General features: G+C 50.1%; 2 protein-coding genes across 14 annotated transcripts in view; both read left to right on the plus strand.

Moving 5' to 3' along the window:
• Nucleotides 1-11019, plus strand: part of SORT1 (sortilin 1) — a 67628-nt gene extending 56609 nt beyond the window's left edge. For both annotated transcript variants that reach the window (XM_047873673.1, XM_047873674.1), the window contains exons 16-20: nt 3412-3528; nt 4138-4246; nt 5674-5780; nt 6056-6179; nt 6396-11019. In XM_047873673.1, coding sequence (XP_047729629.1) covers nt 3412-3528; nt 4138-4246; nt 5674-5780; nt 6056-6179; nt 6396-6410 — 472 coding nt within the window. In that variant the 3' untranslated portion in view covers nt 6411-11019. The remainder of the gene's footprint in view (nt 1-3411; nt 3529-4137; nt 4247-5673; nt 5781-6055; nt 6180-6395) is intronic.
• MYBPHL (myosin binding protein H like) lies at nt 67-26883 on the plus strand. 12 transcript variants are annotated; one of them, XM_047873692.1, is made up of 11 exons: nt 11068-11175; nt 12883-12959; nt 13436-13624; nt 20842-20930; nt 21475-21670; nt 21884-22023; nt 22167-22326; nt 22429-22565; nt 23679-23865; nt 25023-25068; nt 26248-26448. In XM_047873692.1, exons 2-10 carry the CDS (start codon nt 12938-12940, stop codon nt 25031-25033), a joined length of 1131 nt encoding a protein of 376 aa, XP_047729648.1. In that variant the 5' UTR covers nt 11068-11175; nt 12883-12937; the 3' UTR covers nt 25034-25068; nt 26248-26448. The 12 variants fall into 12 exon arrangements, 11 of the variants coding, with proteins under 11 accessions (XP_047729640.1, XP_047729648.1, XP_047729650.1 ...); XM_047873694.1 differs by having other exon boundaries at nt 12883-12949; XM_047873691.1 differs by having other exon boundaries at nt 11162-12959.
• The last annotated feature ends 232 nt before the right edge of the window (nt 26884-27115 follow it).

A 27115-nucleotide genomic window follows, 5' to 3' on the forward strand; every position in this document is an offset into this window, starting at 1 on the left:
CAGTCAGTTTTTGGACAGGGCCAGCAACAGCCCCCAGGAATCCTGGCCTGACAGCAAGGGAGGGAGGTGTATAAGGGGTAAGAGAACTCAGAAACAGAGAGAGGAGAAAATAGGGCAGAAACACCAGGAAGGACAGTACAGGAGCTGGGAGGAAGTTGGAATTCATGTGTTCACTAAACACTAGCGGCCTGAGTTCAGCAGGTAGGGCACTAGGTTTTGGATCATCTGCAAGATTGAAGGAGACCGGAGGGGATGTTGGAGTACTGATGGTCCAGATGTCGTATCAAGGTCTAGAGGCCATCCAGATGGACTGCCTCAAGTTCAGGACCATCTGGGCTGAAGGGTTAGTTACCCTACTGGCATGGACTTAGTTGATTACATAAGGGCAAGGCAGGCCCCAGGTAGCCAAGCAGGGTAAGTTAGGTCAAATAAGAGGCACTGCTTCCCATCACAGCCAGTAATCTTATGGAATTCATTACCTGCAAAACATACTGACAGGAAGTAAAAGTGGATCCTAAAAGACCTAGAAAAGGGACACCTGGGTTGTTCATTCGGTTAAGCATCTGACTTTTGATTTCGGCTCAGGTCATGATCTCACAGTTCGTGGGTTTGAGCCCCGCATCAGGCTCCATGCTGGCACCAGGAAGCCTGCTTAGGATTCTCTCTCCCTCTGTCTACCCCTCCCCTGCTCATGCTTGCACGCGCGCGCTCTCTCTCTCTCTCTCTCTTTCAAAGATAAAAATTTTAAAAGGATCTGGAAAAGAATGCAGACAGGTAGCAGTCGTATCCTCCCACATCACATTCTCTGGGACTGAGCGAACACCCAGTCTGACCCAGTGTGGTTCCCCATGTGTGGCTCACATCTAAATGCAGAATGGGCCAGAGGTCTTGTCTTCTGTGTTTCCACAGGAAACAGGATCCTTCCGGTCACTGTGGTGTCATATTAGGGCTAGAGCTTGTTGACACTGGGACACTCTACATCCTAGACTGGACCCAGACCAGGCTCTTAATTACCTGACCTTCTCCTGCTTTCCAGACAAGCTGTGCTTCTTCAGAGCTCCATGCCATTTTACCTGCTGCTTCCTTTGCCTGGAAAGTCTTCCCACATTCCCTGCCTGACCCCCAAGCTTGGGAGTTCCTATTTGGCCTCTAATACTTAGCTCAGTTCTCACCTCCGTAAAGCCTTCTCCAGCTTTCACTCATCTGAGCTTCTGCCGTACAGCTCTTGCTGTGTTTTGGTTATTGTGCACAGGTTTGGTTCTACCAGTAAAGTCTCGACTCCTTGAGGGCATGTTGTATTTGATCATCATTGAGTAGTCGTGATAGCAGCTGATGTTTCCTGAGCAGTAACTATACCAGGCACTGTCCCGAACAATTTATATTTAACCATGGCAGCCCCCTGACCTAGGTACTGTTGCCATTTCCATCTCACAAAGGGAGGAATGAAGGTTCAGAGGTTACCGCTAACTCGCCCACCATCACCCGGCTGGGAAGCGGCACGGCTGGAATGTGTGCGTGGCAGCTCGGCCCCAGAGCCTACACACTGTGCCACCCGTGCCTAAGAAATGTGTACTCTGTGAGTGGGAAGGGCACTTTCCCGGACATTTCGGATTGGACATCCTAAAATTTTCACCGGAACTCCCCCTCCGTGCTAGAGGGGTGGTGTCTTCTGCATCTTCTTACCCTGTCCCCTAAATATCTGTCACAAAAACCTTGAAGTGCAAGCATCATCTGTGTATTCCCCAAGCATCCATCGCATACTTGCTGTGCACAAGGCAGTGCAAAGTGATGGTGGAAAGCCTGTTACTGACTCTCCTGGTAAGATGCATGTAATTATGCTGTGAAACAGTGCCTTGAAGATGTAGAGAACCTAGAGTCTGTTCCATCTAGAGCTGAAAGGAGATGGGTCAAAGGAGGCTTTGTGGAGGAGGCAGCATTGGACCCGATCCCTGACAAGTGGCAGGACCTGACCTTGCACATCTGGGAAGAAGCAAGTCATTGAAGCCGTGGACTGGCGTACGTGTAGATACCACCGGCATGCTCGGGAACGGTGTGTCGGGAGATAGGCCATGAGGGGAAGTCACAGAGGTCACGATAAAGAAGTGAGTAGGGTCCAGATAGGGCATGCCCAGGCTGAATTTTCGACTTCGATAATGGAAGGAAGGCAGTGCCCTGGACAAACATAGGGAAATGTTGGGAGAGGCTGGCTTGAAAGAGAATTTGTGACATGTTTTGGACACTTTATTTGAAGGTCTGTCAGCAGATTTAGGTGGTGACATCCAGCAGGTACTTGGAAATGGAGGATCAGAGCTCAAGAGAGGTAAAACCTGGAAGTTTTAGTTGCAACAAATAATGAAGCTCATGAAGGCAGAGCAGATACAGAGTAAGAGGATGACCTGTGGGCCGCAGGAAAGGGTCTGCATTTCCAGGCTAGGAAGATTGAAGTGCAAACCGTGCCAAGAGAAACCGGCGGGCACAGTTGCAACGGCAGGAGCAGGAGCAGGTGCTGTGTCGGGGCCACCACACAGGCAGGGCCAGAGAGGGCTCTCCACAGTGGCATGACTAGGGAGTCTTGGGGGCCTCAGACATTCGCTTCCAAGGTGATAACGGGGGTTGAAGCCACAATGCATGGAATAAAAAAGGAAATGAGTACAATAGAACAAGTATAAAATATCCTTCTAAGAAGGATAAGGAAGAAGAGGGGGAAGGAAGAGGACATGTGCAGGCTAAGGGACTGATAGTCGGTCCATACCATCAGTGAAGCCAGATCCCAGGGCAGTAGGAAGGATGGGCCCAGGGCGCTCGTGTACGGGGTCAGCCTTGGAGAGGAGGCGGTATATTTCTTGGGAGAAACAGAGAAGGGGGGGGTAGGATGGAGGGCACAACAGGCATTTGCACTGGAGACAAAGGTCATCTAAGAAGCTTAGAGGGACAGAAATGGGGCAGGCAGGAAAGATTTGGCATACACCCTATGGAATACCTCCCAAAAACATAATAATGAGCGATTTGGAGGTAAATAAAAAGATTCCTAAGCATAGTGGGTTTAGATCTGTCGCTGTTGCCACTGTTTCTCAGTGTCTTTGTTCTCAGTGCACAGTCCCCCCCGCCCCCCCACTTGCTGCAGTCATCCCCTTCCTGGAGTCCGCGTGGTCTGTGCAGGGCTCCCAGCCACTGAGTCCTCAGTCCACCAGGCCTGATCCATAAGCTCACGGTCCCCCAGTTTAGCCCTCTTCATGTCTGTCTTCCTGAACAGACCCTCTTTACAGATGACACGGGCCTTCCTGAGCTGCTCTCACGCAACCAAAGACTGGAATATTAAGCTTCCGCTGCTCCTCAGAAACCCTTCATTACTAGTCACTTAACTGTCTTTCAGCAACTCTGAAAGATACTTTCTTTGCTGACTCTTGGCAGTGATTTTGGCTACTTCCGTCCAGAAAATGACTCCAAATGTGTGGAGCAGCCAGAACTGAAGGGCCACGACCTGGAGTTTTGTCTGTATGGCAGAGAGGAGCACCTGACAACAAACGGGTGAGGCGGCTCTCCTCTCAAATCGTGACAGAGGAGTCTTCACCCTGCAGAGTGAGACCCCCACTCGCAGCACTCCACATCTCCGAGCACACGGCATTCTAGGGCATGCTAGCAAAACACTGTCTAACAGAACTTTGTGTGGTGCTGGAAATGCTCCCTAACCTGCTGTGTCCCATATGGTGGCTGCTGACCGTGTGCAGCAACTGAGGCACTGAATTAGTTTTAATTAGTTGAAATGTAAGTAGCTACTGCATTAGGCAGCGCTGCTCTGGAGGGGACACAGTGCCCCCTCCCCGGATACATATTTCCCCCTCCCATTTTTGTACCACGTGTTAATGTGCTTTCCCTGGGTCACAGTTCTTTGGCCCCATCTCTTAAGGCAGAATGGTGGGCATGTCCCCACAGCATGGCCAGGGATGCTTGGTCTGTTCAAGGCCTGAAACTACACAAAATGTACCTGAAACATTCCTGTGGCTCTCCCCTCTGGCCTGAGAGGTGGTATAAGGTGGAGATGCTTTTCTGCACTTTTCAAATCTTGTTTTCAGGAACTAACAAGAATCCAGGGATACATCCTAGTGGTCTGATAAAAAATGTCTTCTGCCTTTTCAGGTACCGGAAAATTCCAGGAGACAGATGCCAAGGTGGAGTGAATCCAGTTCGAGAAGTAAAAGACTTGAAAAAGAAATGTACAAGTAACTTTTTGAGTCCTGAAAAGCAGGTATATGAAAGTAGTTCTGGTTTAGGTACCAGTGGGGTTTCCTGTTCTGCCAGGAACAAAAAACATTAAGAATTTTATTACTGAATAAAAGTGGCCGAACTACTTCCGGCGGGCTTTGCTTTGCACAGGAAACCATTAGGGTGGAGGATGGGTCATGCGACGCAGTGAGAAACTCGTCCCCAGAAACTTCTTTGTTGGGGGAACAAAGTGGAATTCTGTAAAGTTGTTCTGAGTCTTGGAAGCATCAAGTTGAGGACATTTCTGAGGCTGAGAGTCATTTAGGAAAAAGGCTTGAAGCCTGGCTATAAAAGACCGGAGTCTTGCACCGGAGTCTTGTGGAAGAGAGGAGCCCTGGGCCATAGGTTAGGTGGTCTCTGCTCCAAGTCATGCTGAGTGCGTGCAGAGTGCAGAACTGAACGATGGTCTCAGTGGGTTGGTTTTGACATGGGCTGATTACAGATCTGTAGTACTGAACTGTCTGGCTGGGGTGTGGGAAATGGTAAAGAGGAAACCTCTTGATAAAGAAGTACTGGACCAGCAGTGGGACCGGGGCAGTAAACTGTGAACACCAGTTTCCTAACCCATAAAATGAGAGGCGGACAGTCCGCAGCCCCCTCCTCCCCAGCCTTCTAAGGACTGAGGGCCTGACCGAGGTGGGATTAGGAAGGTAGCGGGAGAAGAATTCGTGGGTGTGTGTACTTGTCAGGGGGCAGGTTCCTCCTCCTCTGCGCCCCGCCCCGCCCCCACCCCACACTCCTGGCAGCTGTCCTCAGTGTTTGTGTGTCTGTGATTGCACTGGACTCCCACCCACAGGGACACAGCTTGTCCCAGAATCCAGCTCTGCCTCCTCTTGGATACATTGAAAACACACATTCCCTATCTCCCACCCAGAGGCAGGTAGGTCACACTCAAACAATGATATGAAAAGGCCTATTTGTAAAAACATACCAAAAATTAAGTAAAAACACGTCTCAGTGTTATATGCTGTCCTGCCTGATAAGGCATTGGCACAGCTTCTTCCCGGGTGCTGGCTCTGTTCCAGATTCTTCCAACCCCCTGTTACCATCGTGTCTCCCTTTCCTACTGCACCCTTAAGTGCTCCACGACTTACACACTGGTAGCCGGGAACAGTCACGATTGTTGTTTGACCGAGCTCACTGCCAAGGGCTCCCAATGTTACTTTGACATGAAAGCCCCTGAGTCCGCACGATTCTGGCAGCTTCAAGGAGCTGAGGTTCTGGTTACCCTCTGCCACCAGTGATGCCCTCCTGATAGCACTGAGAGGGCCCATCGTTGGGGGGCTGGGAAAGCAGTAAATACCTAGAGACTGCGGATCATTCACAGAGAGGCCAGGGAAATGGGCAGTCTCCTTGAATTCAGTCCTAGAATATGCACACCTGAAATTGTTTGTGTTTTAATTTATCAAGAATTCCAAGTCCAATTCTGTTCCAATTATCTTGGCCACCGTGGGACTGATGCTGGTCACCGTCGTAGCAGGGGTGCTCCTCGTGAAGAAATACGTGTGTGGGGGAAGGTAAGGAGCATGGAAGTCAGTCAGAAGTACTGAATTCAAACCACAGAGTCAGCCAAGGGCGCACGGTTGAGTTTGCTCTTGGGCAAAAACTAGCTTGTTGAAGTGATGTCCCTAAAGCAGGAGGCCCAAATCAGAATTTATATTTTCCACACGCCGACCAGGAGCGTATATGTATGACTCATTCTGTGAACATATAAAACTCGGAAAATCCACAGTCCTGTGAAAAACACATCCATCCTCACCGCATGAGGACTCACAGATGTTTCCACCCCCAGGTTCCTGGTGCATCGATACTCTGTGCTTCAGCAACATGCCGAGGCCAATGGTGTGGATGGCGTGGACGCTCTGGACACAGCCCCCCACACTAACAAGAGCGGCTACCACGACGACTCAGATGAGGTAAACCATTTCTTCCGGAGGGGTGGGCCACAAGTACAAAACAGGAGTGTTTCTTTTTCTGTTTATAATCAAGATCTGACTGAGGCAAAGGAGGGTAAAAGCCAGAAGCAGCAACTTAATGACTGTGAGAGTTGGCCAGCCCAGCAACTAGGTCATAACTTTCAAAATAGGAACTTTTTAGTGTGTAAATAATACGGTCTCTGTTTTTCTTCCCAGGACCTCCTGGAATAGCTCCTCCAAGGAGCTGGGACCGAGGACAGATGATGGAACCGCAGTACCTCTCACACTCCCTGTGGCTCCGAATGGGGGGAATAAATTTCCCATTGCGAGGGACCCAGCTCTGTTTCTGCTGCTTCCACCAAAGCCAAAAGGACCTTCACTAAAGAAATGCAGGGCGGAGGGGGGGGGGGGGGGAGACCCTAAACACTCTCATAATTGGCCCTGAGAAGGGGGGGGAAATTTTTAATTCTTTAACTTTTTATTTCAAATTCTTTTTGCAAAGTATGGGTTCTTTTGGTTTTGTTTTTGTTTTTTAAGGGAAACGAAATGGAATCAGAAGGGAATGTTTCACTAACCCCACTCTCGCACGTTTTGCATGGTGCCTGCTTCAGGGCTCCTGCCAACCCCAGCATCAATGTTCACAACGCACCCGGTGCTGTCCCTGGGCTCTGCCAGCGACACAAAGCAGCTGCCGAGAGGGACTTGGAGGCTGCAATGACTGGCACGGCCCGGGCAGCCTTTCCCCGGCCAGGGACAGCCCTGCCCCAAGAACACTGCACACCAGCTCCTCACACACACCCTGCCTTTTCTTTCTTTCTTTTTTGGGGACCGTAGACCACAGTGGTGTTTCTTTTCCCCTGTTTAATCGGGGAGTATACCCTTGTCAGTTGCCCTTTGACAACTGACTTAACCATGTGCTTCTAAGACACTAAATCAGGAAAACTTAAAGGGCAATATTTTTAACTTGGGGCAGGAAGAAGGGAGCAGCAGAGAATTGACTAGATTTAGCACCTATTAAAGGACAAATTCTTGCTTCTTCCAACCGTGCTTCATGTTTGTGGCTAGTGGGTTAGGGCCCCACATCGGGCTCGTGCTTCATGTTTGTGCCAGTGGATTTGCTCAAGGACAGGGTTAGGGCTTGCCCCGGATGTCTGCCCAGGCCAAGTGACCTCTTTGCTAGAGCCGAGGGAGGGCGCCCGGTGTGGCCCCTACGGACTGAACATCACACAGTCTTCCATGTCCTCTGCCACCTGTTGGCACGGCGGTGAATCATCAGGATGGCCGTTTACTTGCGTGCCTCCTCCTGGATTGCTGTCGTACATGGAGCCAGGACTAAACACATTTTCAGATTTATAGGCTGTTTTTTTGAAAATCAGGACTTTATTACCAGGCTCTTCTCCTCACCCATTTTTCCCAGCTTTGCCAAGGAATCTGTTGCCGTGAAACTTTTGGCCGAACCAACTGAAGACACACTTCCAGTGTAGGTGATGTTTTATGTGATACATTAGGTTCGTATTTTAAATTTAAGGAAATTTTCCATTTGACACTTTTCAAATTAAGTTCACGGTAGAATGTAGTGAGGTGGATTTGAAGATGGCCATATAGTAGCGGCGAGCTGCAGTAGTTAGTTTTCATACGGCTTGGATGTTTGCTCGCCAGGAATATAGCATGGTACAAGCTTGGTCTTAGCATCCCTACTGTGCTGGCCACAGTTTCACCCAGTAATTATGATTGGGACATTCTTTGGTAACTGCCATTTTGCTGCTCGTTCATTTTATGGCTGTAAAGTCACAAAAAAGTAAATGTGCCAAATTAACTTTTGTCAGAATGAGTGAGCAGATGGCCGTGTTCTCTCCTCCCCAGAATGGATTAACAGCAGCAGGGAAAGTGGGAGAGGGGGTGGATGGAGAAGGTTAGAGACTTTGAAGCTGCAGGAAAATTAAATGAGTCAGGGAGCCCTAGTTAGAAAATAAAGTTAAGGCAGTTTTTGTGAAGAGGATTCATATTTGCTTGAGCTAGAGAGCACTGGTCTTTTAGGAAAAGCTCATTCATTTGACCAGCTCACAAACGATGAAGTGTCAGCCTTTGTCCCAGACACCCTCACCTCCTGTCCAAAGTGAATTTGATGCCCAGAAAAGACCCACTTCTGCTGCACACCTTTTGCCCACAGCATATACGTGTTACCCGTTGGAGTACCTGTGCCAGTATGCAGTATTTCTCTGATTCATTTTAGGATGTAGGAAAGTTAGTGTTCTGTAACCAAGTATGGTTAAAGCTCTTTGCTTATAATGGTATCTGGGATTTCTGTAAAACCTGGCAGCTTTCAGAGGACTTCATTCACAGTATGTCATTTGAACCTTACCACATCCTCAGTGAGATTCTTCCTTTGAAGGCAGGGGTTTGTAATATGCATTTTTAGGGGATGGAGCTGAGATACAAAAAGTGAGTAAATTGTCCAGGGTCCCTGTGTGTGATGAGCAGTGCCGGTTGTCCATTGGCCGTCTTCAGGGCTCACGACCTTGTTATGCGTGCAGGTGCTGGATACCTGGAGCGGGAAGGGCTTCTTTCTTCTGGATGATTTGCTGTTCTTTAGGAGAAGGGTCAGTGGCATTTCTGTCAGAGCAGCGTGTGAAGCCTTTTTGTCACCTTGGTAAACGGCAAGTCTTATTCTCCTGTTTTTCACGGCTGAAAACACAAATGAATGGTGATTTTGAATATGTGTTTAGAAACTGCCCCTCACCTCATTGCGGGCGTGGGATCTCCCTTGATGAGCCCCCCCTCTCCATTCTTGTTTGCTCGGCCCTGGCCGGCTAGCTAGCTAGTTCCCGTTGGTTGGAGGACTGCCAACAAGCCTGGCTCATTCCCTTCATTGGCTAGTTAGCTTTCCATATCAGCCTGCTCACTCAGAAATGTATGCCCTCAGCCAGAAAGCATAACAGCCTAAATCCATGATAGCTTATGAGGGAAGACAAGTTCTAATTTGTTCTACTGATGTTAGGTTAGGAGCATTATCTTTGCGTAAAGTATAGCTTACCATTGTGTAATAAAATCCCAGGCTTGATGGTAGCAGGAGAGATTATTGCTGGAGGTTTCAGTGATAGAATTTAGCATTGTAAGATAATTTGGACATGTCAGACTGTCCAGAGTGGTCTGGGCTTTTAAATTCAGGTGGAGAACTCACCATCCCTCACCTGTGACAGGTGTCTTGGACCTAAGGGGGGTTCTTGGTTTTTAGTGGGTCCAGAGACCAGGGATGCATATACCGAGGCTGGTGATTGAATGGGAACACCACTTTGAAGAATCAAAAGTGTTTGGAGGGTTCTGGCAGTTCTAAGCTGGGCTCAGGAGATTCCGTAGATTAGTTATAACTGAAATTGAGAACTTGCCATCTGCCTCTAACTAGGCTTTCCAGCGTGTACCTCTCTAATTCCTAGGTTTGCCTTTGGGCCTCTACATGCCCAAGCTGGCCTTTCATCCCTGACAGATGAGTCAGGTGCTGGCCACCTCCAGCTCCTGCACCGGCTCTATAAAGTGCAGCCAGTTCTTCCGTGGCCTTGGTCACAATACCAGAGTACAGAGAGGGCTGGCCGGAGCTTCAGTCAGTTCTCTGTTTCTTAGGCAAATCATCCAAGTATGGGAGATTCTCTTTCCCTTCAGGAGAGCTCTAAAGAGCCCTGCTTCTATATACAGTGGTTTAGAGCTCATCCTGCCCATTGTTGGTACATTCCCCTCACCCCTCACCCTGGATACTTGGAACTACTAAAATAAGAGATTCAGCTTTTCAATTTTGCTACTGCCTTGCCGCAAGCAGGGAAATAAACATGGACTTAAATGTCCTTTGAACAAAACCAAAGTGTAAGACTTGCCACATGACGGAGCGATAGGGAGGGCCAGACTTACCGGCACTGGCGCTCAGCAGGTGCCAGACCTTCTGTTTCATCTGCTGCCCGTTTGCCCAGCAGCTCTGGGAGCATCGTCCTGCCCGAGCAGAGCCCGGGCCTTGCCCTCATGAAGGATGATTGAAATAGCAGGACCATGTTGATTCCTTGGTTATGTCTCATTATAACAGTAAGAATCAGAACATTAATTTGAAACTGTCTTCAACAACTTGCTGTATGCATTTTTTTCACACCAGTACATTCTTAAGCATCCTTGTTTATATAGAATAACATAAACTAATCTGTACCTTTATATATATATATATATGTACATATATACATGTATAAACTGTATAGTGTACATGTTAATGATTTATTGATGTGTCCCAAATCTTTCATGACATTCTCATCCTCCGCATGCCCTCAGTTTGTGGTCGGGTGACTTGAATGTTCCCCGATGATTCTGCCCACCTCCCGTGTTTGGACGTCTAGGGAAGGAGGGTTTTGGTCGTACCCTCCTTATCCTCATGCACAGAAATGCTCAGGGTCCCCATGTGCCTGTTGTTCAACCCTTTCTTGTCTCTTGTCCCCTTTCTGAGCATGTGGTCCCTCCCTGTCCTATAACTTCTCTGCCCCTTCCCCAAGTTGTGGGACAGCTGCCTTCCTACTAAAGTGTAAAGCAGTATTAACATCATTACTGCATGTGCGCTAAAAACCCAAGTTTTCTGTTCCCTTGGGACAGAAAATTGCATGTGGGGTGGGATAATCAAGTTTCAGTGACCCATGTCAGTTACACAACAAAAGCCAGACCCCATTACAAAATTCCACAAAACGGAAATCAAACTCAAATTTCTTTAGCATTGTGTAAATAAATCTGGATGTGTTTAACTTTGTACTGGTAATTTTCTGTATATTTGCAATATTTGGGTTAGAAATAAAACAGACTGGACTTTGTTACCTGACCTGTTGAAATGACTAAGCTATAGTTTGTTAATATGTACAGTTTGTTAATATGGTAGATTTTCCAGTTTTCTAGCCTCAGAAATCAAACTCCAGCCACCAGAGAATAAGCCAGTAAAAGAGGCAGGACTGTGCATTTGTCACATGAGAGGTATTAGGTAAGTTGCAGGGGATTACTTAGTTTTTTCTTGTTCTTTCCGCTCCTAAAAGTCTACCTCCCGTGGGTATTTGTGGGGCCAGCTTTCTCAGTCTCACACCCCACACACCCTTTCAGTACACTGCTACACTCTTCCTTCTGGACACAGTGGCATAGAATGACTCTCCTGAGTTAGATGCTCCTTCAGGCAGGTTTGGCAGACAACAACCCTGCCTCTCTCAGGTTTCTCTTGCTGTTCTTACTCCTAGCCTGCCTGATCCATTTCATTTAAGGACATTCAAAGAGCTGCCGCTTTCCTCTCTCCCCAAACTTGCCTTTTAGGAGAGGTTCCTCCCCAACTCCCTTGAACCTTTAGCTGAGCCTTGAAAATTGCTTCTCAGTCTGCCATCTTGGGTGATATTTCCAATGAATACCTACTCTGACATCATGATCTGAAGCTGAAGAGGCAAAAGATTTTGCTTCTAAGGAGCCCCGCCACCTGGCGGAAGAGTTCCTCCCCTAGGAGATTATGTATGTAATTTTATTTTCAGCAAGTCTATCTAACCTAGTGTCCTAAGACTTTACCAGAATCACTAAGGTTGCTTTTTCTAATGCAGATTCCTAGACGCCACCTAGACTCATTAAATTAGACTTCATAATGGACAGACCCTAAGAGTCTCCATTTTTACCTTGATTCTTTACACCTCTATTGCAACACAGGGCTTAGACTGAAAGCCTAGACCAGTTTCACCAAAGGATGGGTTAAGTAGGGTGGAAAAAGGGGGTTTTGGAGTCTCCTGATGTCGGAACTCTGTACTTATAAAGTTGTTGGCTGGCTCAGGCAAAAGAAATCGGGCAGCCACCTTCACACGAATCCTGATATGGCACCAAGTGCAGCCTCAGAGGTCCAGCCACACAGCTCCCTCTCGGCCATCCCAGCTCCTGATAAATAGGTTCCTGGGCCAGAAGTGTGTCTACTAGCTTTCCTGGCCTCAGCCCCTACACAAGTTGCAAAGGGGAGTTTCCATTGTAGCACAGGCTCCTGGGAGCCTATCGACTCTGTCTCTAAATTGAGGGCTAGAGGGAAGAAATGAGTAAAGAGCTCATCCATTCAACCACACTCTATTTTTTTTTTTTCCATAAAAGAGGTGGTGGAAAGGAGGAAGGGGTATATGGGAACTCTGTACTTTCTACTCAACTTTGCTGTGAACCCTTTGAAGCTGCTCTAAAAGTCTTTGCACACATCCACACACACACACACACACACACACACACACACACACACACACTGGCTTGGTAAGCCTAGAAATCCTATAGGACCTTTAGTATGTAACTAATAACACTTCCTATGCTCTGGCCATTTCCTTCGACTATTAGCATTTTAGCCTCAACACAGTCATGGGATCATCATCTCCAGTTTCAGAGCCCTGAGGTTCAGACTCGGTGATTTGCCCAGGGTCACCTCGCTAATGAGTGAGTAGCCCTGCCCGAAGTCACACACACATACTCTGACCTCATGCCCCTGGCTCCCCTCCACCACTGCTGCCTCTCGCTTTACTGGTACTTTATCTCCGAGGCAAGGGAGCTCTCAGAGGGCCACGTGCTGGCCCAACCTAAAAATAGCTCCCATTTATCAAGCACTTCGCTCTACTCTGCTAAGCACTTTGCACAGATTACCTCTTCTAATCCTCACAACCACCCTATGGGCATTACCGTCTCCATTTTACAGATGAGGAAACAGACCTGAGAGAGACTGTGATGCAAGTCGCACAAGCTAGTTGGTGATGGAGCCAAAAGTGAGTCCAGGTAGTCCAGCTCCAGAGGTCAGACTCTGCCTTCCCCACCACTAGGGGGGTTGGCGGAGGGGATGGGGACAGACCCTGAAAAGGGCGAGTTGACAAGACTTCACAGCTCCCTGAACACGGCACAGAGAGAGAAGGAGCCGTTAAAGGTGAAAGGTGTGCATGTGAACCGCTGAGCCTGCTAAGCCAGGAGCCCCATTGTATGATCTGTGTGCGCGGCCAGGGGAGCTGTTTGAAGCTCAAAGCCTACCACACACACCCCCACCCCACCCCCGGGCTGTGTGAGCGGGGCCACCTCAGTCCTCTTGCGGCTATTCTGGGCTGCTGTCTGATCTCCCTCTCTTCCCCAGCCCCTACTTCAGCCCTTCTGCTGGGAGTAGCCGGGTGGGGAAAGGCCAGGCCAGTTACATAAGCCCATGGCTGGGACCCCGGAGGCCAGGCTGGAGAGCAGGTGCTTAGCCCCTCCCTCACCACCAACAGTGAAAATCTCCCTCTGGAGCCCAGCCTCCGGGCGGCCCAGCATGGAGGCAGCCACAGCTCCCGAGGTGGCCTCCTCAGGATCCACACTGAAGGTGAAAGAAACGAGCTCAGCGGATGCAGAAGGACCCCCAGCTTCACCTCGACAGGAAGCCGGCAGCCCCATTCCCCAGCTCCTGTCCCCTATAGAAGGTGACCCGTGGGGTTGGGAAGGGTGGGGCGGCTGGGTGGTAGGAGTTGGGGAGGATATCCCTCACCCCCTGACTGTACCTCCTCAGGTTTGTGCAGAGGGAAGCTTCATGGGATTGGTGCCTAGGGTGGGGGAGCATTCATTGGAGCCCCCACCCCTTTGCTTGGTGGATTCTTACTTGCTGCTCATGTGTCTTTGCTGGGTTTGTGCTTTTTAGCTGAGAAGCCAGGGGATGGTGTATGTGACGCTTTCCAGTGACTAAAACTGATCTGTTTATATTTTTACCTTTAATAACATGTCTGTCCCAGGGACTGAGGACCTGATATATACTAGGACCTGATATATACCAGCCAGGAAGGGATTGAGGGGTGAGATGGTGGCCGTCTGGCTTAGAAGAGGGCAGTGAAAAACTTACAGCAACTGAGAAGCTGGTGGTGAACAGTCCATGACACTCTGCCTCTCCCTTGGCAGTGCCACAGGTCCAGGACCTACCCCAACACCCCAGCTGGCTCCCATGGAAAATCCCAGCCTCTCAGGGTCTGAGCTCCATGGAAGCAGAGCCCATCCAGGAGAAGCATTTGGCCGCCCTTCCACAGTGGTCTCTCTGGGCCTCCAAGCGAAGAGGCGCTTTTGAGCCAGGAGGTGGTGGGCGCCCCTTCCAGTCCCAGGTTCCCTGCCAGCAGCCCAGCCACCCACTCCCCAGCTGCCCCTGGCTGAGGCCTCTGTCATGTTCACCTGGGGTGTCGCCCACGGTGCCTGGCTTGGCCGACCAGAGGTGGAAGGCAGGAGCCAGGCGTTTCCCGTCTCATGTGCAGTAACCGGCAGAAGGAACCACGGGGGCTGCCTCAAACATTTAAGACAGTTACCTGCACAAAGTCTCTACTTTTGGCCCCTCGACATCTTAAGTGCAGGGGATGCAGAGACCACAAACAAGAAACGCATGAAACCCGAGGGTAGGGAGCGGTAGGAGAAGACGCTGTGACCTAGACTCAATTCCCAGGCTGCCTCCAGTAGCTTTGTGCCCTTGGACAAGCTAACCAACTACTCAGTTTCAATTTCCTCTCTGTAAAATGGTAATTACTAGGGTCTACCTAGTAGGGGGTTAGGAGGACTGTTGAGGTGACCCAAAGTACCTGGGAAGAGGCCAAATGACAATGTGAGTAGATAATAAAATATTTCCAAGTTAGGGATGAAGACAGAGTTCTACCTGCAAACAGGGTTGAGTAGGGAAAGCTGGCTGCCACTCGTCATCCTCACGGGAGGCGCTGGGTTTCCAGGAGCTGTTTCAATGCCACAGGGAAAGAGCCGGCTGAGTTCCTTCCATTGAAAAAGAAGAGGTAGGGGAGCAGAGTTATTGTGAGCACACTAGGCTGGGATGGTCTTGAGACAGAAAACCATTTCTTCCGTAAGGATCCAGAGAATAAGCGACACAGGCAGAGAGAGAGTGAGAGCCGGGACTGCTCACTCCCAACTCGGCTGGTCTCCCTCCATAAGACCCTGGGGGAGGTCATCATCCGTCTCCGCCACGCTCCTCCCTCTGGCTGTGAGTGGGCACTCTGGGCCGTCACTCCTGACAGCCCCCGGCCAGCCCCAAGTGCAGCCTCACCGCCCCCCCCCCCCCCCCCCCCCCCCCCGCGCCAGCAGCTCCACTCATTAGCATCCCAGAGGTCAGTGAAGGTAAGCAGTGCTTGTGATAGTTTGCAATATATGTTTGCATCTGTTATCTGCTCAGAGAGGACAGGGTCCTAGCTCTGTCCTGTGACCTTAGGAAAGTCATTGCACCTCTCTGGGCTTCCATTTTTTCATCTGTAAATTGAAGCATGACCTTTTGATGGCTGTGGACCCCTAGGAAAATCTGATGAAATCTGTAGAATCTTATCCCAGGAAAAATGCTTAGAAAATGTCCAGGGGGCCCACAGAACCCCTGAAGCCCATTCAAAGGTCTTTCAGGGTGCCATGGACCCAGCCTAGATGGCCCCTATGTTCGCATGAGCTCTAAGGTCTTTTTCTTCCTCTTAACCCCTCCTGTACCTCACGGGGAGCACCGCCGGACCCAGAGGAGCACTGCAGCGAGCGTGCGTGTGCACAGGAAACGGAGCAGGCACCAGGGGCAGACGTGCATTTGCAACGTCAAAATAAATTGTAACTGGCCAACATGAGCTTTTAGTCAGGAAAGCCTGCTATGTGGCTACAAGATGAGCAGACGTAGGTGGCCGGCACTAGGAAACAAGTTTCCGTCTCCCCTCAGCACTGTACGGAGGCACTGGGTCCTGCAGGCAGCGCTGGGTGGGAGGCTTGAGGGCAGGCTGTACCCCTGCCATGGAGAAGAGGAGACCCTGAGACCCAGAGGAAGGGCCCAGCTGCTGCTTTCAGAATAACTGCATCTCTTTTCAATCCAAACTCTTCTGTGTCTTCCAGCCTTGGGAAGCTGGAGCCCATGCCTGGGAGCAACCTTCCTTTCCTTCTTCCTTCTTCCTGCTTTCCTCCACCTTCCTATCTTCTTTCTTCCTCCTACAAATATTTCTTTTATGCCTCTCCTTGCCACACACTGCTAAAGAAATAAAAATAGGCAAAAGTAACTCCCCTTGTGGAGATTACGTTCTAGTGTAAGGAGATAGATAATAAATAAATAAAATATGTAAGATGTCAGATGTGATAAACGCTGTGCCGAAAAATGAAGCAGAGAGGGAGGGCACAAAGTGCTGGGGGTGGGAAACATGTCGGCAGTTTTAAACAGGATATTCAGTGAAGGTCCCATTAATTAGGTGCTATTTGAGCAGCAACTGAAAGGAGATGAGAGAACAATGCATGCAGATACTTGGAGGGAATGTCTTCCATGCAGAGAGAACAGTCTGTGCAAAGGCTCTGAGGCAGGAGTGTGTGCCTTATGGGTTGGGGCCACTGGGCCTGTTGCAGCGTGAGGAAGAGAAGGGTAGGTTTGCCGGCAGAGAGGTAGCAGGACCCTTGTGAAGACTGGTTCAACTCTGAGACTGGTGGGCAGCCTGGGCAGGGTTTTAAGTGAGAAACTGACATGGTCAGCTATAGGGTTTAAGGATTCTTCTAGCTGCTGAGCTAAGAATAGGCTGTAGGCAGGCCTGAGACACTAGCAAGATCATCAACTAAGGATGAGGACGAGGGAGAAGGTATGGAGGTTTTAGAAGAGGGAGGTACCCAATAGTCACCTGGGAGAATAGGAGGCAGAGTGGACTAGAACTGCCAGGGGCCATTTGGAGTTAGTAGTCACTGCTCATGGCCATCAGCTTACTGTCAGCCTCGCTTGTGTTTTTCCCCAGCGTGCGGATGTGGGCACTGAGTGGGTGGAAAGCATGTCACTGGGGTTGGCCATTGCTAGGAGAGTGCAGTGGAGAAAAAGAGGAGTAAGGAATTTGAGTGGGGACACAAGGGAGGGAGTGTAATGACTGGAATCTAAGGTGGGTGGGAGAGAGAGTGGTAACAGAGAGGGTGACAGGGAGTGAAGGGGTAGGAAGACAGGGGATCAGAGGTCTCAGTGGTGCTGACGGATGGCTGGTAGCTGGAGCGGCAGAAGGGGAGCACTCTAGGGGCAGAGGCTGTGCTCGTTGGGGTTTGCCGGTTGATGTAACAAAGAGGCCTCAGAACTGAAGGCTCAAAAACAATAGATGTTTATTTCTATGAAAAAGCTTCTGTTTCTATTTATTTCTATTAAAAACTGTTCTCCGTGCAATGATTCCAGGACCCAAGCCTCTTCCCTCTTGTGGCTCTGCTGTGCCTCAGGGCCCTGTACTCAGCCACGTGGCTGCAGCTAGCAGAAGAGGATGTAGAGAACGCATTTCTTGAAGGCCTTGGCTCAGAAGTGATTCTCATCATTTCCACTTGTGTGTCCCTCTCTCTCTCTCTGCCCCTCCCCTGCTTGCTCGCTGTCTCTCAAAAATAAACATTTAAAAAATTTAAAAAGAAAGAAAGAAAACCTAGGTTGTGCTTTAGGGCTCTAGTCTTTGGCTTACATCCCTCCTGGCATCTGAGGAGGAGAAAGACCTTGGGCTTCAGGGAAAAGCCATGTTTCCCCAAGGTCGGTACAATTAACACCTCTCTTGACTGCAGATGTGTGAAAAGAGATGCCCCAAATGAGCCCTCCAATTACCATTCTTAGCAAAGGGCGAGGGCCCAGGTCGAGCTGGGAAGGAGTGTGCCGCTGCCTGGGCACCTGCAGCTGCCACACTGTCTCCTGCCACCTCCTGCACTGTCAGCTGCTTTTGCCCAAGCCTGTCCTCCTTCCTCCCCCCCCCCCCCCACCCCACTGTGGTCTGGGAGCCTGCTGAGAGCAGAATCCTCACCTACTAAGCCTCAGATTCAGAGCATTCTACTAACTTAACTTTGTCCCCTATCGATTCACGTCTTGTCAGGGAATCCCACTTACAAACAAAGAACTGGCACAGGCGCCCCCCAGGGAGGAAGAGACTGCCATGCTAGCTGTGGGCCCTTCTCCTCTGTCTCTGCCTCTTCTGGGATCCCTTCTGGACCCCGGGCCATTCTGCTCATCTTCCTCCGAATACCACCATCTTTAAAAAAAATTTTTTTTAAATGTTTATTTATTTTTGAGAGAGAGAGAGGCAGACTGCAGGCAGGGGAGGGGCAGAGTAACAGGGAGACACAGAATCTGAAGCAGGCTCCAGGCTCCGAGCTGTCAGCACAGAGCCCGATGCGGGGCTCGAACCCACAAGCCGTGAGATCATGACCTGAGCCAAAGTCAGACACTTAACCAACTGAGCCATGCAGGAGCCCCATGAATACCACCATCTTAATTTATGTTCCACATAAAATTATTTCTGTAATTGTTCTCCTTAGTTCAGGTGAACCAATGCTAACATCTTCCAAAGTATCTCTCTAAGAAACAAGAGAAACACTAAGTGGGCACAAATAGATCAGTGGGCATGCACCCCTCTATAGATGCCCATTCCCCACCTGAGCTCCAAGCAGAGCAGGACTCAGACAACATATCTTCCAGGTGTGACGGCTGGTTTCCTCACCTCAACCTTTTCAATTCTTGAGGGTATCCCTCTGCCTTCCCCTCTTTGCTACCTCCTCCTAAGAGCAAGATCACTGTCAGAGCCCTGACAAGGTGCGCAGGCCCAGGTGGACAGTGGAGGGCAGGTAAGGGGGCAGGTATGCTGTGCTCAGAGAACAGGCCCTTTGGACGTACATTTCTAGACGGAGAGGCAGCACAACTTCACAAGTGTGTTTCTCTCTCCGAGCCCTTTCCTCCCTGTCTTCTTGATCCTGGCGCTCACCAAGCTCCCTCTGCGTCATGCAGACAGAGCAGGGGACAGAAGAGCCGGCTTCTCTCCAGCCCTCCCTCCAGCAAGTGTGAAGGGCTATTTCCTCATCCAACAGTAGGGAACCAAGCCCAACAAGATGAGGTTTTGACCCTCCTTTTCAACTGCCACCCTCTTTTTTTCAGAAAACCCTTAAGTCATATCCGCTCGTTCTCAACTCCTTGGTCGCTTGCCGAGAGGGCCACAGGAGAGGAACACATCACACAAACGCTTCTTCTGTGTTTCGTGCCCCGCCCCCTTCCAAACCGCCAAAGTCGAACAGAGGGCAACCAGAGAAGTGTCGCCCAGCCGCCTGGGGCTCCATCGCTGTCGCCGCCGTTCTTACTGGGGCGCCAGGCCCTGAGCAACCCAGGCAGGCCAGCCGCTCAGAGCACCTGAGGAGGCCCCGTGTCACTTCGTTCCTGCTTTTGCCAGGGGCAGGGGTGGGTGAGGTGCAGCCTAAGAAGCACAGCCCAGGAGGAAACATAAGCCACACAGTGAAAAAGGAAACTAGATAAATAAAAATGGACAGTGTGCACTATCTGTGTTTATATTTATTTCCAAAGGCAAAAAGTGACCTCGGGGTGGTGACAGGGCAGACCATGGGAAGGAGGTTCCTGCTCTCTAAACGGTGGGCTACAAATTGAAGTGTAGGAAGAACACAGTAGAACCCCTACGTACTGTATTTTAAATTTCACCATTCAAAAGTTTGCATTGTATAATGTACATATTTAAACAGTTCAATTTGTAAGTGAACACACAGACCGTGGAGTGGAGTGCTCAGGAATGTATCGTCGGGAAATGTTACGTTATCAGAAAGTTTACAGCCCACTATCACACAGTGGTGCTGTTTGCCTCGGTAGTGACCTGGGTGAGGCTTTTTACGACTCCACAAAAGAATTGTGCAGAGAGGCCGGGGAGGTAGTGAGGAATGAGGCACTGTCACATTCCACTTTTGACAACAGCAACAGGCGACTGTCTGCCTGAGAAAGAAGGAGACAGGAGCCCCGAGAAAGCTAGAAAATGGTGCAGTCTCAGCCAGGCCCCCAAGGGAACCAGGTGGGATGTTTGCACTTTCTCAGCCGAGGCAGCCCAAGACATCCGGAGAGGAAAGCGGTCACACCTGGTCGTCTTCCAAACCTCACACTCAGCACTTTTCCTGAGCGTCTCCTGCCTCCATCCTGGAAGCCAAGGGACATAAACTAATCCCTCGACTCACTGGAACAGGCCTGGAACATCAAGGAGCAGGGAGGGGTGGCCTAGTTTTTCCCAGATTCCCAGAGTCTGTTGGTACAAAGCGATCCTCCACCAACTGGAAGAGCATCGCACAGGTCGTCCAAGCAGCATAGCCACACAGAGGAAGGGACCTAGACACCAGCTCCCTCTTCAGTGATGTCAGTGCTGTCCCGGTGGGTCCAGGGTGTTGACTCTGCCTGCAGAGTGGAAAACTTTCTCCTCCAGTGTGGCCTCAAACTGGGAAGCAGGGCTGACGCTTGGAGGTCCAGACTAACATTGAAAGTGGCTTTGATAAATGGAGTGCTGTTGAGGACAAATGCAGAAATGGGGTAGAAAGGCAAACCCCACAGGCTGGACCAGTCTGTGCAAACAGAAAAAGGAAATCTCGGTTAATGAAGAGTCAGTAGCTGAGCATTACAAATTAAAAGAAGTAAGCGTCAGGCTCACATTCCAGTGCTTTCTGCCAAGACCTGAATGCTCTCCAGAGGATATTTCAGCCAATCACTCATCCCGAAATTTCAGTGAGACGAAGGGAGCAATCTTCCCATCCCCTAGGAGAGGACTGATTTGCCGAGCACCTGGGGCGTCTGCCCATGGAGCACAGCCGGGTGCAGTGTCCACCTCCTCTGAGCTCTGCGTCTCCCACTACAGGAGACTCACCACCCACTGTTCTCTCTCCTTCTGTCATTCAGAGCACCCCAAGATCTGGCTACCTCGCGCCCTGAGGCAGACCTATATCCGGAAGGTCGGAGACACCGTGAACCTACTAATCCCATTCCAGGTAAGCATGCTGGCCCCGTGCTGACTCCGTGTTGGGTCCGGGCCAGGACCAGGCCAGGGTGTTGATTTGGAAACAGATACTGAGAGTCCTGCTAGCAGTAGGGAAGTTGTCCTGGCCTGGAGTGGACAGGGCCAAGTCACCAGAAGTCTGAGGCAGAACGACTCTTCCCTCTGCACTCCTGAGGGGGGGATGGGGTGGGGCATGCCCCCATGTGACCCGCTGAGGTTAACCTCTGCCTCTTGGTCAGCAGAGGTCTGGGAGCTCTCAGTTTGGAGGGTTCTCGGGAGTTTAGACAGCTGCCTCGGGTGATCTAAACTCTCAGAGGGCGGGAGACTCAAAGCCAAACCCCTTCCTTCCTCCACATCCTTTCAGCTGTTGCTGAAAGATGCCGGTCCCCTGGGACAGTGTGCGAACTTCTAACTCAAGGCATTCACAGTTGCGAGTCCAGTCACCATGTGGACCTGGGGTGGATCTAGTCCCCACTGCAGCAGGGAGGGTCACGAGGTCTCTTGGGGCTGCTCAGCGCCTTACTCCCATTCCTCAGGGCAAACCCAAACCTCAAGCCACCTGGACACATGATGGCTGTGCCTTGGATGCCGGCCGTGTGAGTGTGCGCAATGGGGAGCGGGACTCCATCCTCTTCATCCGAGAAGCCCAACGTGCTGACTCAGGTCGCTACCAGCTCAGCGTGCGGCTGGGCGAGCTGGAGGCCACTGCCACCATTGACATCCTGGTGATCGGTACAGTAGGGGGAGTGGGAGCGAGTTGGTCCTCAGGCTAGAGGAGCCATCACAGACAGCTGGGGAGGCCAGGGTGACTCCCCACACCGAGTGTGGGGCACAGTGGTGGGTGAGGGGGGGCATAGCTGAGCAGAGAAGGGGAAGGGCACCCCGAAGTGATTCCCATGCATATGTGAGCCGTACCCTGCCCACTGCCATGCTTGGCCCTTTCAGAGAGGCCAGGCCCTCCTCAGAGTATCAAGTTGGTGGATGTTTGGGGCTCCAATGCTACTCTGGAGTGGACACCTCCCCAAGACACAGGCAACACGGCACTCCTCGGATACACCGTGCAGAAGGCTGACACAAAATCTGGGGTGAGGCGCAGCTAGGGAGGGAGTGGGGAGGGAGCAATCACACGTTCTGGAATGGGGCTCTGCTACCTCCATGCGGTGAGCCGAGGTGGAGTGAGTTCACAAAACAGGCATCTCATTCACGGCATCTTCTTGGGCCCCCAAAGCTGTGGTTCACGGTGTTGGAACGTTATCACCGCACCAGCTTCACAGTCTCCAACCTCATCGTGGGCAACTCCTATGCATTTCGAGTCTTTGCTGAGAACCAGTGCGGGCTCAGTGAGACAGCCCCCATCACTGCTGACCTTGCCCACATCCAGAAAGCAGGTGGGGCGCAGAGACTCGGAGCTGGGAAGGGTGGAGGGTGGAGAGTTGAAGAAGGGTGGGGGATCTCAGGCACTACAGCAGGGCCCTTCTCGGTCTCCTCAGCTACCCTTCGCAAGACTGGGGGGTTTGCACAGCGAGATTTCTCTGAAGCCCCAAAGTTCACCCAGCCTCTGGCAGACTGCACCACGGTCATGGGCTATGACACCCAGCTCTTCTGCTGCGTCCGCGCCTCTCCCAAGGTAAGCAGGAGTTCTGCATGGTGGCCGTGCTGTGCTGCTCCCTGCTCCTGCCCTCACCTCCGCTACGTGGGAGAGCATTCTAAAACATGTGTTCCCATCACCATCGCCCGCCTCTTCCACCGCAGGTTACGTAGGTTAGGAACAGCTAGGGCACTTAGAGTCCAAGACAGGCTGACGTGGATGATGTTTCCAGTTTTCCTTTTAGTGTCTGCTCCTCTTCTGCGAAGATCACTTGCCGATCTGCTGGCAGTTGGGCATGAGCTTCAAGTTGTCTCTCTGGCAGAGGTGATGGAGTCCCGCTGGTTTCTCCTTAGTCACCCACCACGCCTCACCTGCTCAGGGCCATATGCCTACCAGCTGTCTAGAGTTGAGGCCATAACCCTGACCAAGTCTACTTCCGATCTAGTCACTACTTCTGTACACTACACCGCGTAAAACATCACTAACAACCTTACCAAGGGGGCGCCTGGGTGGCTTAGTCAGTAAGCGTCTGACTTCAGCTCAGGTCATGATCTCGCGGTTCGTGAATTCGAGCCCCACATCAGCACTGTGCTGACAGCTCGGAGCCTGGAGCCTGCTTCGGATTCTGTGTCTCCCTCTCTCTCTGTCCATCCCCTGAGCAGAGACTCTCTCTCTCTCTCTCTCTCTCTCTCTCTCTCTCTCTCTCAAGAATAAATAAACATTAAAATAAAATTTAAAAAAACCTAACAACCTTACCAAGTACCTTTTGCATAGGAGTCCTGGGCCAGAGTACTACATCTCAGAAAGAGGGTATCAATAAGCCCACTCTAGAAACTACTTTCTAACCAGAGGGGACAACAGTGACTCCCTAGCCAACAGTGGGAACAGAATATGAATGATTCAACAACGAACATACAAAAAAGAGGGGATTCTGAGGCCCGGTGCTTAGGAAGGGGAAAGAACAGAAGGTCCTACCTTTTTTCTACTCAGGAATACTTGATGAACAAGGCAAGGTTTCAGGTGCTCATTTCAACCAACAGAAGGAGCCTGGGAGGATTTTGAGGATACCAGTAAGGAAACCCCTCCCCCAACGTAAGGAATGGGGAACTTTCTCACCACTCCCATGCTGGCCCCCTCACCTTTATCTTGCAGCCAAAGATCATCTGGCTGAAGAACAAGATGGATATCCAAGGCAACCCCAAGTACCGAGCCCTCACTCACCTGGGAATCTGCTCTCTCGAAATCCGCAAGCCTGGTCCCTTTGATGGGGGTATCTACACCTGCAAGGCAGTTAACCCCCTGGGGGAGGCATCTGTGGACTGTCGGGTGGATGTGAGAGGTAAGGGCAGAACTCATACCCTCTCTCCACAGCTGGAAAATTCAGGGGCAGAGCCACAAGCCTGCATGGAGAAGGGCTTGGTTGGCTTCCCCTTCACGTGCTCTCAGCACTGGGCACCGTCATCATCAGGATGTATTTGAAGGGCCGTTTTTATTATCCAATATCTTATTTCTCTCCAGCACAATTCTGTAATATAGAAAGAATGGCTATTTCCATTCTGCAAAGGAGAAACCTGAAGCACAAGGTGGTGATCAGCTCCCTCCAAGATTCCCAGTATTGGCTAAGTGAGGAGTCGGCACTGTGGTGGAAAGAGCCCAAGACTTTCCTTACTCAGACCGTTTTTCTTTTATACAGTCTTTGGCCCAGTCCAGGAAGCAGAGAGAGAGAGAATCCCAAGCAGGCTCCAGGCTCAGCACAAAGCCCCTTGTGGGGCTTGATCTCAGGATCATGAGATCATGACCTGAACCCAAATCAAGAATCAGACACTTAACCAGCTGAGCTGCCCAGGCACCGCCCCCCGCCCCATACCTCTTTTAAAGTATTCATTCATTTATCTCTGCCTGTCACCTTGTTCAGATCTCCATCACTGCATTTAACATATTATTATATAAGTGCCTATTTACTGGTTTCTCATTTAATCCATGAGCACTGTGAGGGCAGGTACAGCCTGATTCACACTTGTCCCCCCGGTGATGAGCCCAGTTTCTGACACAGTGGGCACTCTCTAAGTGTGCATAGCATGAATCAGGAATGAATGGGCCATTACGTGCCCTATTCTTCCCCATGTGTAGACTCCTAATTACATAATGGACTCTCAAAAAACATGAGAAGTATATCCCTTCCCAATGCTCCACAAGAAGGTTTCCCAGAAATTTAGGGGCGCCTGGGTGGCTCAGTCGGCTAAGCGTCCGACTTCAGCTCAGGTCACGATCTCGCAATTTGTGGGTTCGAGCCCCGCGTCGGGCTCTGTGCTGACAGCTCAGAGCCTGGAGCATGTTTCAGATTCTGTGTCTCGCTCTCTCTCTGACCCACCCCGTTCATGCTCTATCGCTCTCTGTCTCAAAAATAAATAAACGTTAAAAAAAATTAAAAAAAAAAAGAAGGTTTCCCAGAAATTTCTGAGATGCTAACTCTGAGAAATGTCTGAATTCTTGCAGCTCCTCACTGAGGCCTCCAAAGAAGATTAGGGCAACGCTGACAAAGGTAAGGAGAGGGACTGGGCTTCTGAATAGAGCATTTTGTATTTACAGTTAGTGTTGAATCTGTTAGTGTTAGTTAGGAATACATATCTGTATACAGAATACAGATCTGAATACATATCTGTATTCCTAACTAAGCCTTTCGACCATGCAGTCATTGATAACTATTTTCCTTTTAACCACTTTTTTTTTGTAAGCTAATACTATCATCTCCATGGAAGGACTTTACCATAGTTGGTACTACTTTTGTCATGTCCTCTTTCTGTACTCAAAGTGATGATAGGTATTAAATCTAATGGTCCTCTGGAAAGGAGTGATAGCATCTATCCAAGTGTAAGGGGGCTCAGTGGAAGGGAGGTGGGCAGGTGCTATAAGAAAAGGCATCAAGGGAACAGCCAGTAGAGTAGAGGAGTAGAGGTGGGTCACCACCACCAAGCGGCAGCAGCGTGGAAAAAGAGACAGGAAGCTGCTCCTGCTAACTGTTTCTACCACCGTGTCATAAGCATGGTAAGAAACAGATTTGTTTGCTTGTTTTTTACTTTGAAGTTTGTGGACTCCTTCCCTTCTGAGAGAAGAAAACCACCATTATCATCATAGGTCAGTAATAATTGAACATGCGGGTATGTGGTCCCAAGCAGCACATTACTGGCAAAGGACAACTCAGATCATCGTTTAAAATTTGATAGCTTCTTCAGATTCTAAATCACTCACAGTAGAAATGCTGTGCATGAACTAATGAGTGGGGTGAAAGAGCGGCTCATGGGAGAATTAGGGAGAACCAGTTCCCAATGTCTCCTGGGACTTGCAGTTCCTGGCTGACGAAAACAGAATGAACACCATCCCAGATGCCATTTATTTGAGCCCATCATTGATATAGATCAAATGGAAACCCTCAGGGACGCATTAAAAGTCCAGATTTCTCAAGAGAGCTCTCTCTGCCAGTTGGCTTGCAAAGATAGCTCTCTGGCCATGCCTTAGTTCCCTCTCTGTGTTAATGTTATATTGTGTCGGGACTTGCCTTGTTACCTCTCTCTCAGCCAGCACACAGCAACAAAGCAGGGTAAGGAGAGAATTCATAGCATGGGACCCAGGGACCGTGAGGAGAATTGCCTCAGCGTCTTGGGTGTGCACTGGTTGTTTGCTGTTAGAGCCACAACATACCCTCTCTTTTCTGTGCCTCCAGGAAGCCTGACTGTGGGGAGATTGTGTCCTTAAGCAGCTCCAGCACAACATCTGCTTTGGACTAATCTAAATAAACGTGTGGATCCTCGGTGCATAAGTGTCCATCTGTTTGAGCCTTTCTATATGGGAAAACCATTTAGAAAGTTGGAATCCGTTTTTTAAAATTGTTTGTCTGTTTATTGAGAGAGAGTGTGTATGTGCAGATAGGGGAGGGGCAGAGAGAGAGAAAGAGAGAGAATCTCAAGCAGGCTCCGCACTGTCAGCAGAGAACCCGGCACGGGGCTCGTTACCACCAATCGTGAGATCGTGACCTGAGCTGAAATCAAGAGTTAGACACTTAACTGACTGAGCCACCCAGGTGGCCCCTCCTCTTTCTTTTTATATCCACATTCTCTTCCACAGAGGTTTCTAACACTGTCCTTTTGTTTAGAGTCTATGACAGAGCTAAGTTCAACTCTATCCTGTGCCTGGTGCTGAAAGAGGTGCTGAACATGACTTGGTCTCTTCCTCTCTGATCTTTCCAGTATAAGTTGGAAAAGAGGATGCACATCCATCACAGACGCAGACAGCAGAACACACATATACGTACATAGCTAATTAAAGACCAAGCACTAAGACTTGAGGGCTGGGAGACACTGAAGAAATTGGAGCAGAGTCTCACTAAGCCTTGGGGAAAGAATAAAGGTGAGGTGCTCTTGCTTACATGTTTGCTTTCATTCTCATAACAAGTAAGATATTAAAGCCATTCTGTAATGGCATCTGCAAAAGACAGCAAGAGTTCCCCCCATCTTGGCTAGCAAGGGTATCGTGCTCTTCCCAAAGAGTTGGGGTCTGTTCCCCTCCCCTCGCATCTGGGCTGACCATGTGAC

This window comes from Prionailurus viverrinus, chromosome C1 (genome assembly GCF_022837055.1).
Source record: "Prionailurus viverrinus isolate Anna chromosome C1, UM_Priviv_1.0, whole genome shotgun sequence".
Classification (NCBI taxonomy): Eukaryota; Metazoa; Chordata; class Mammalia; order Carnivora; family Felidae; genus Prionailurus; species Prionailurus viverrinus.

Bases quoted from the DNA above. Each gene is read 5' to 3' on its own strand.
- MYBPHL (XM_047873684.1), top strand. From the start codon at position 13,372: ATGGCTGGGACCCCGGAGGCCAGGCTGGAGAGCAGGTGCTTAGCCCCT. The intron at 13,625-20,841 runs GTGACCCGTGGG...TCTGTCATTCAG, and splicing joins GCTCCTGTCCCCTATAGAAG to AGCACCCCAAGATCTGGCTA. The intron at 22,024-22,166 runs GTGAGGCGCAGC...GGGCCCCCAAAG, and splicing joins AGGCTGACACAAAATCTGGG to CTGTGGTTCACGGTGTTGGA.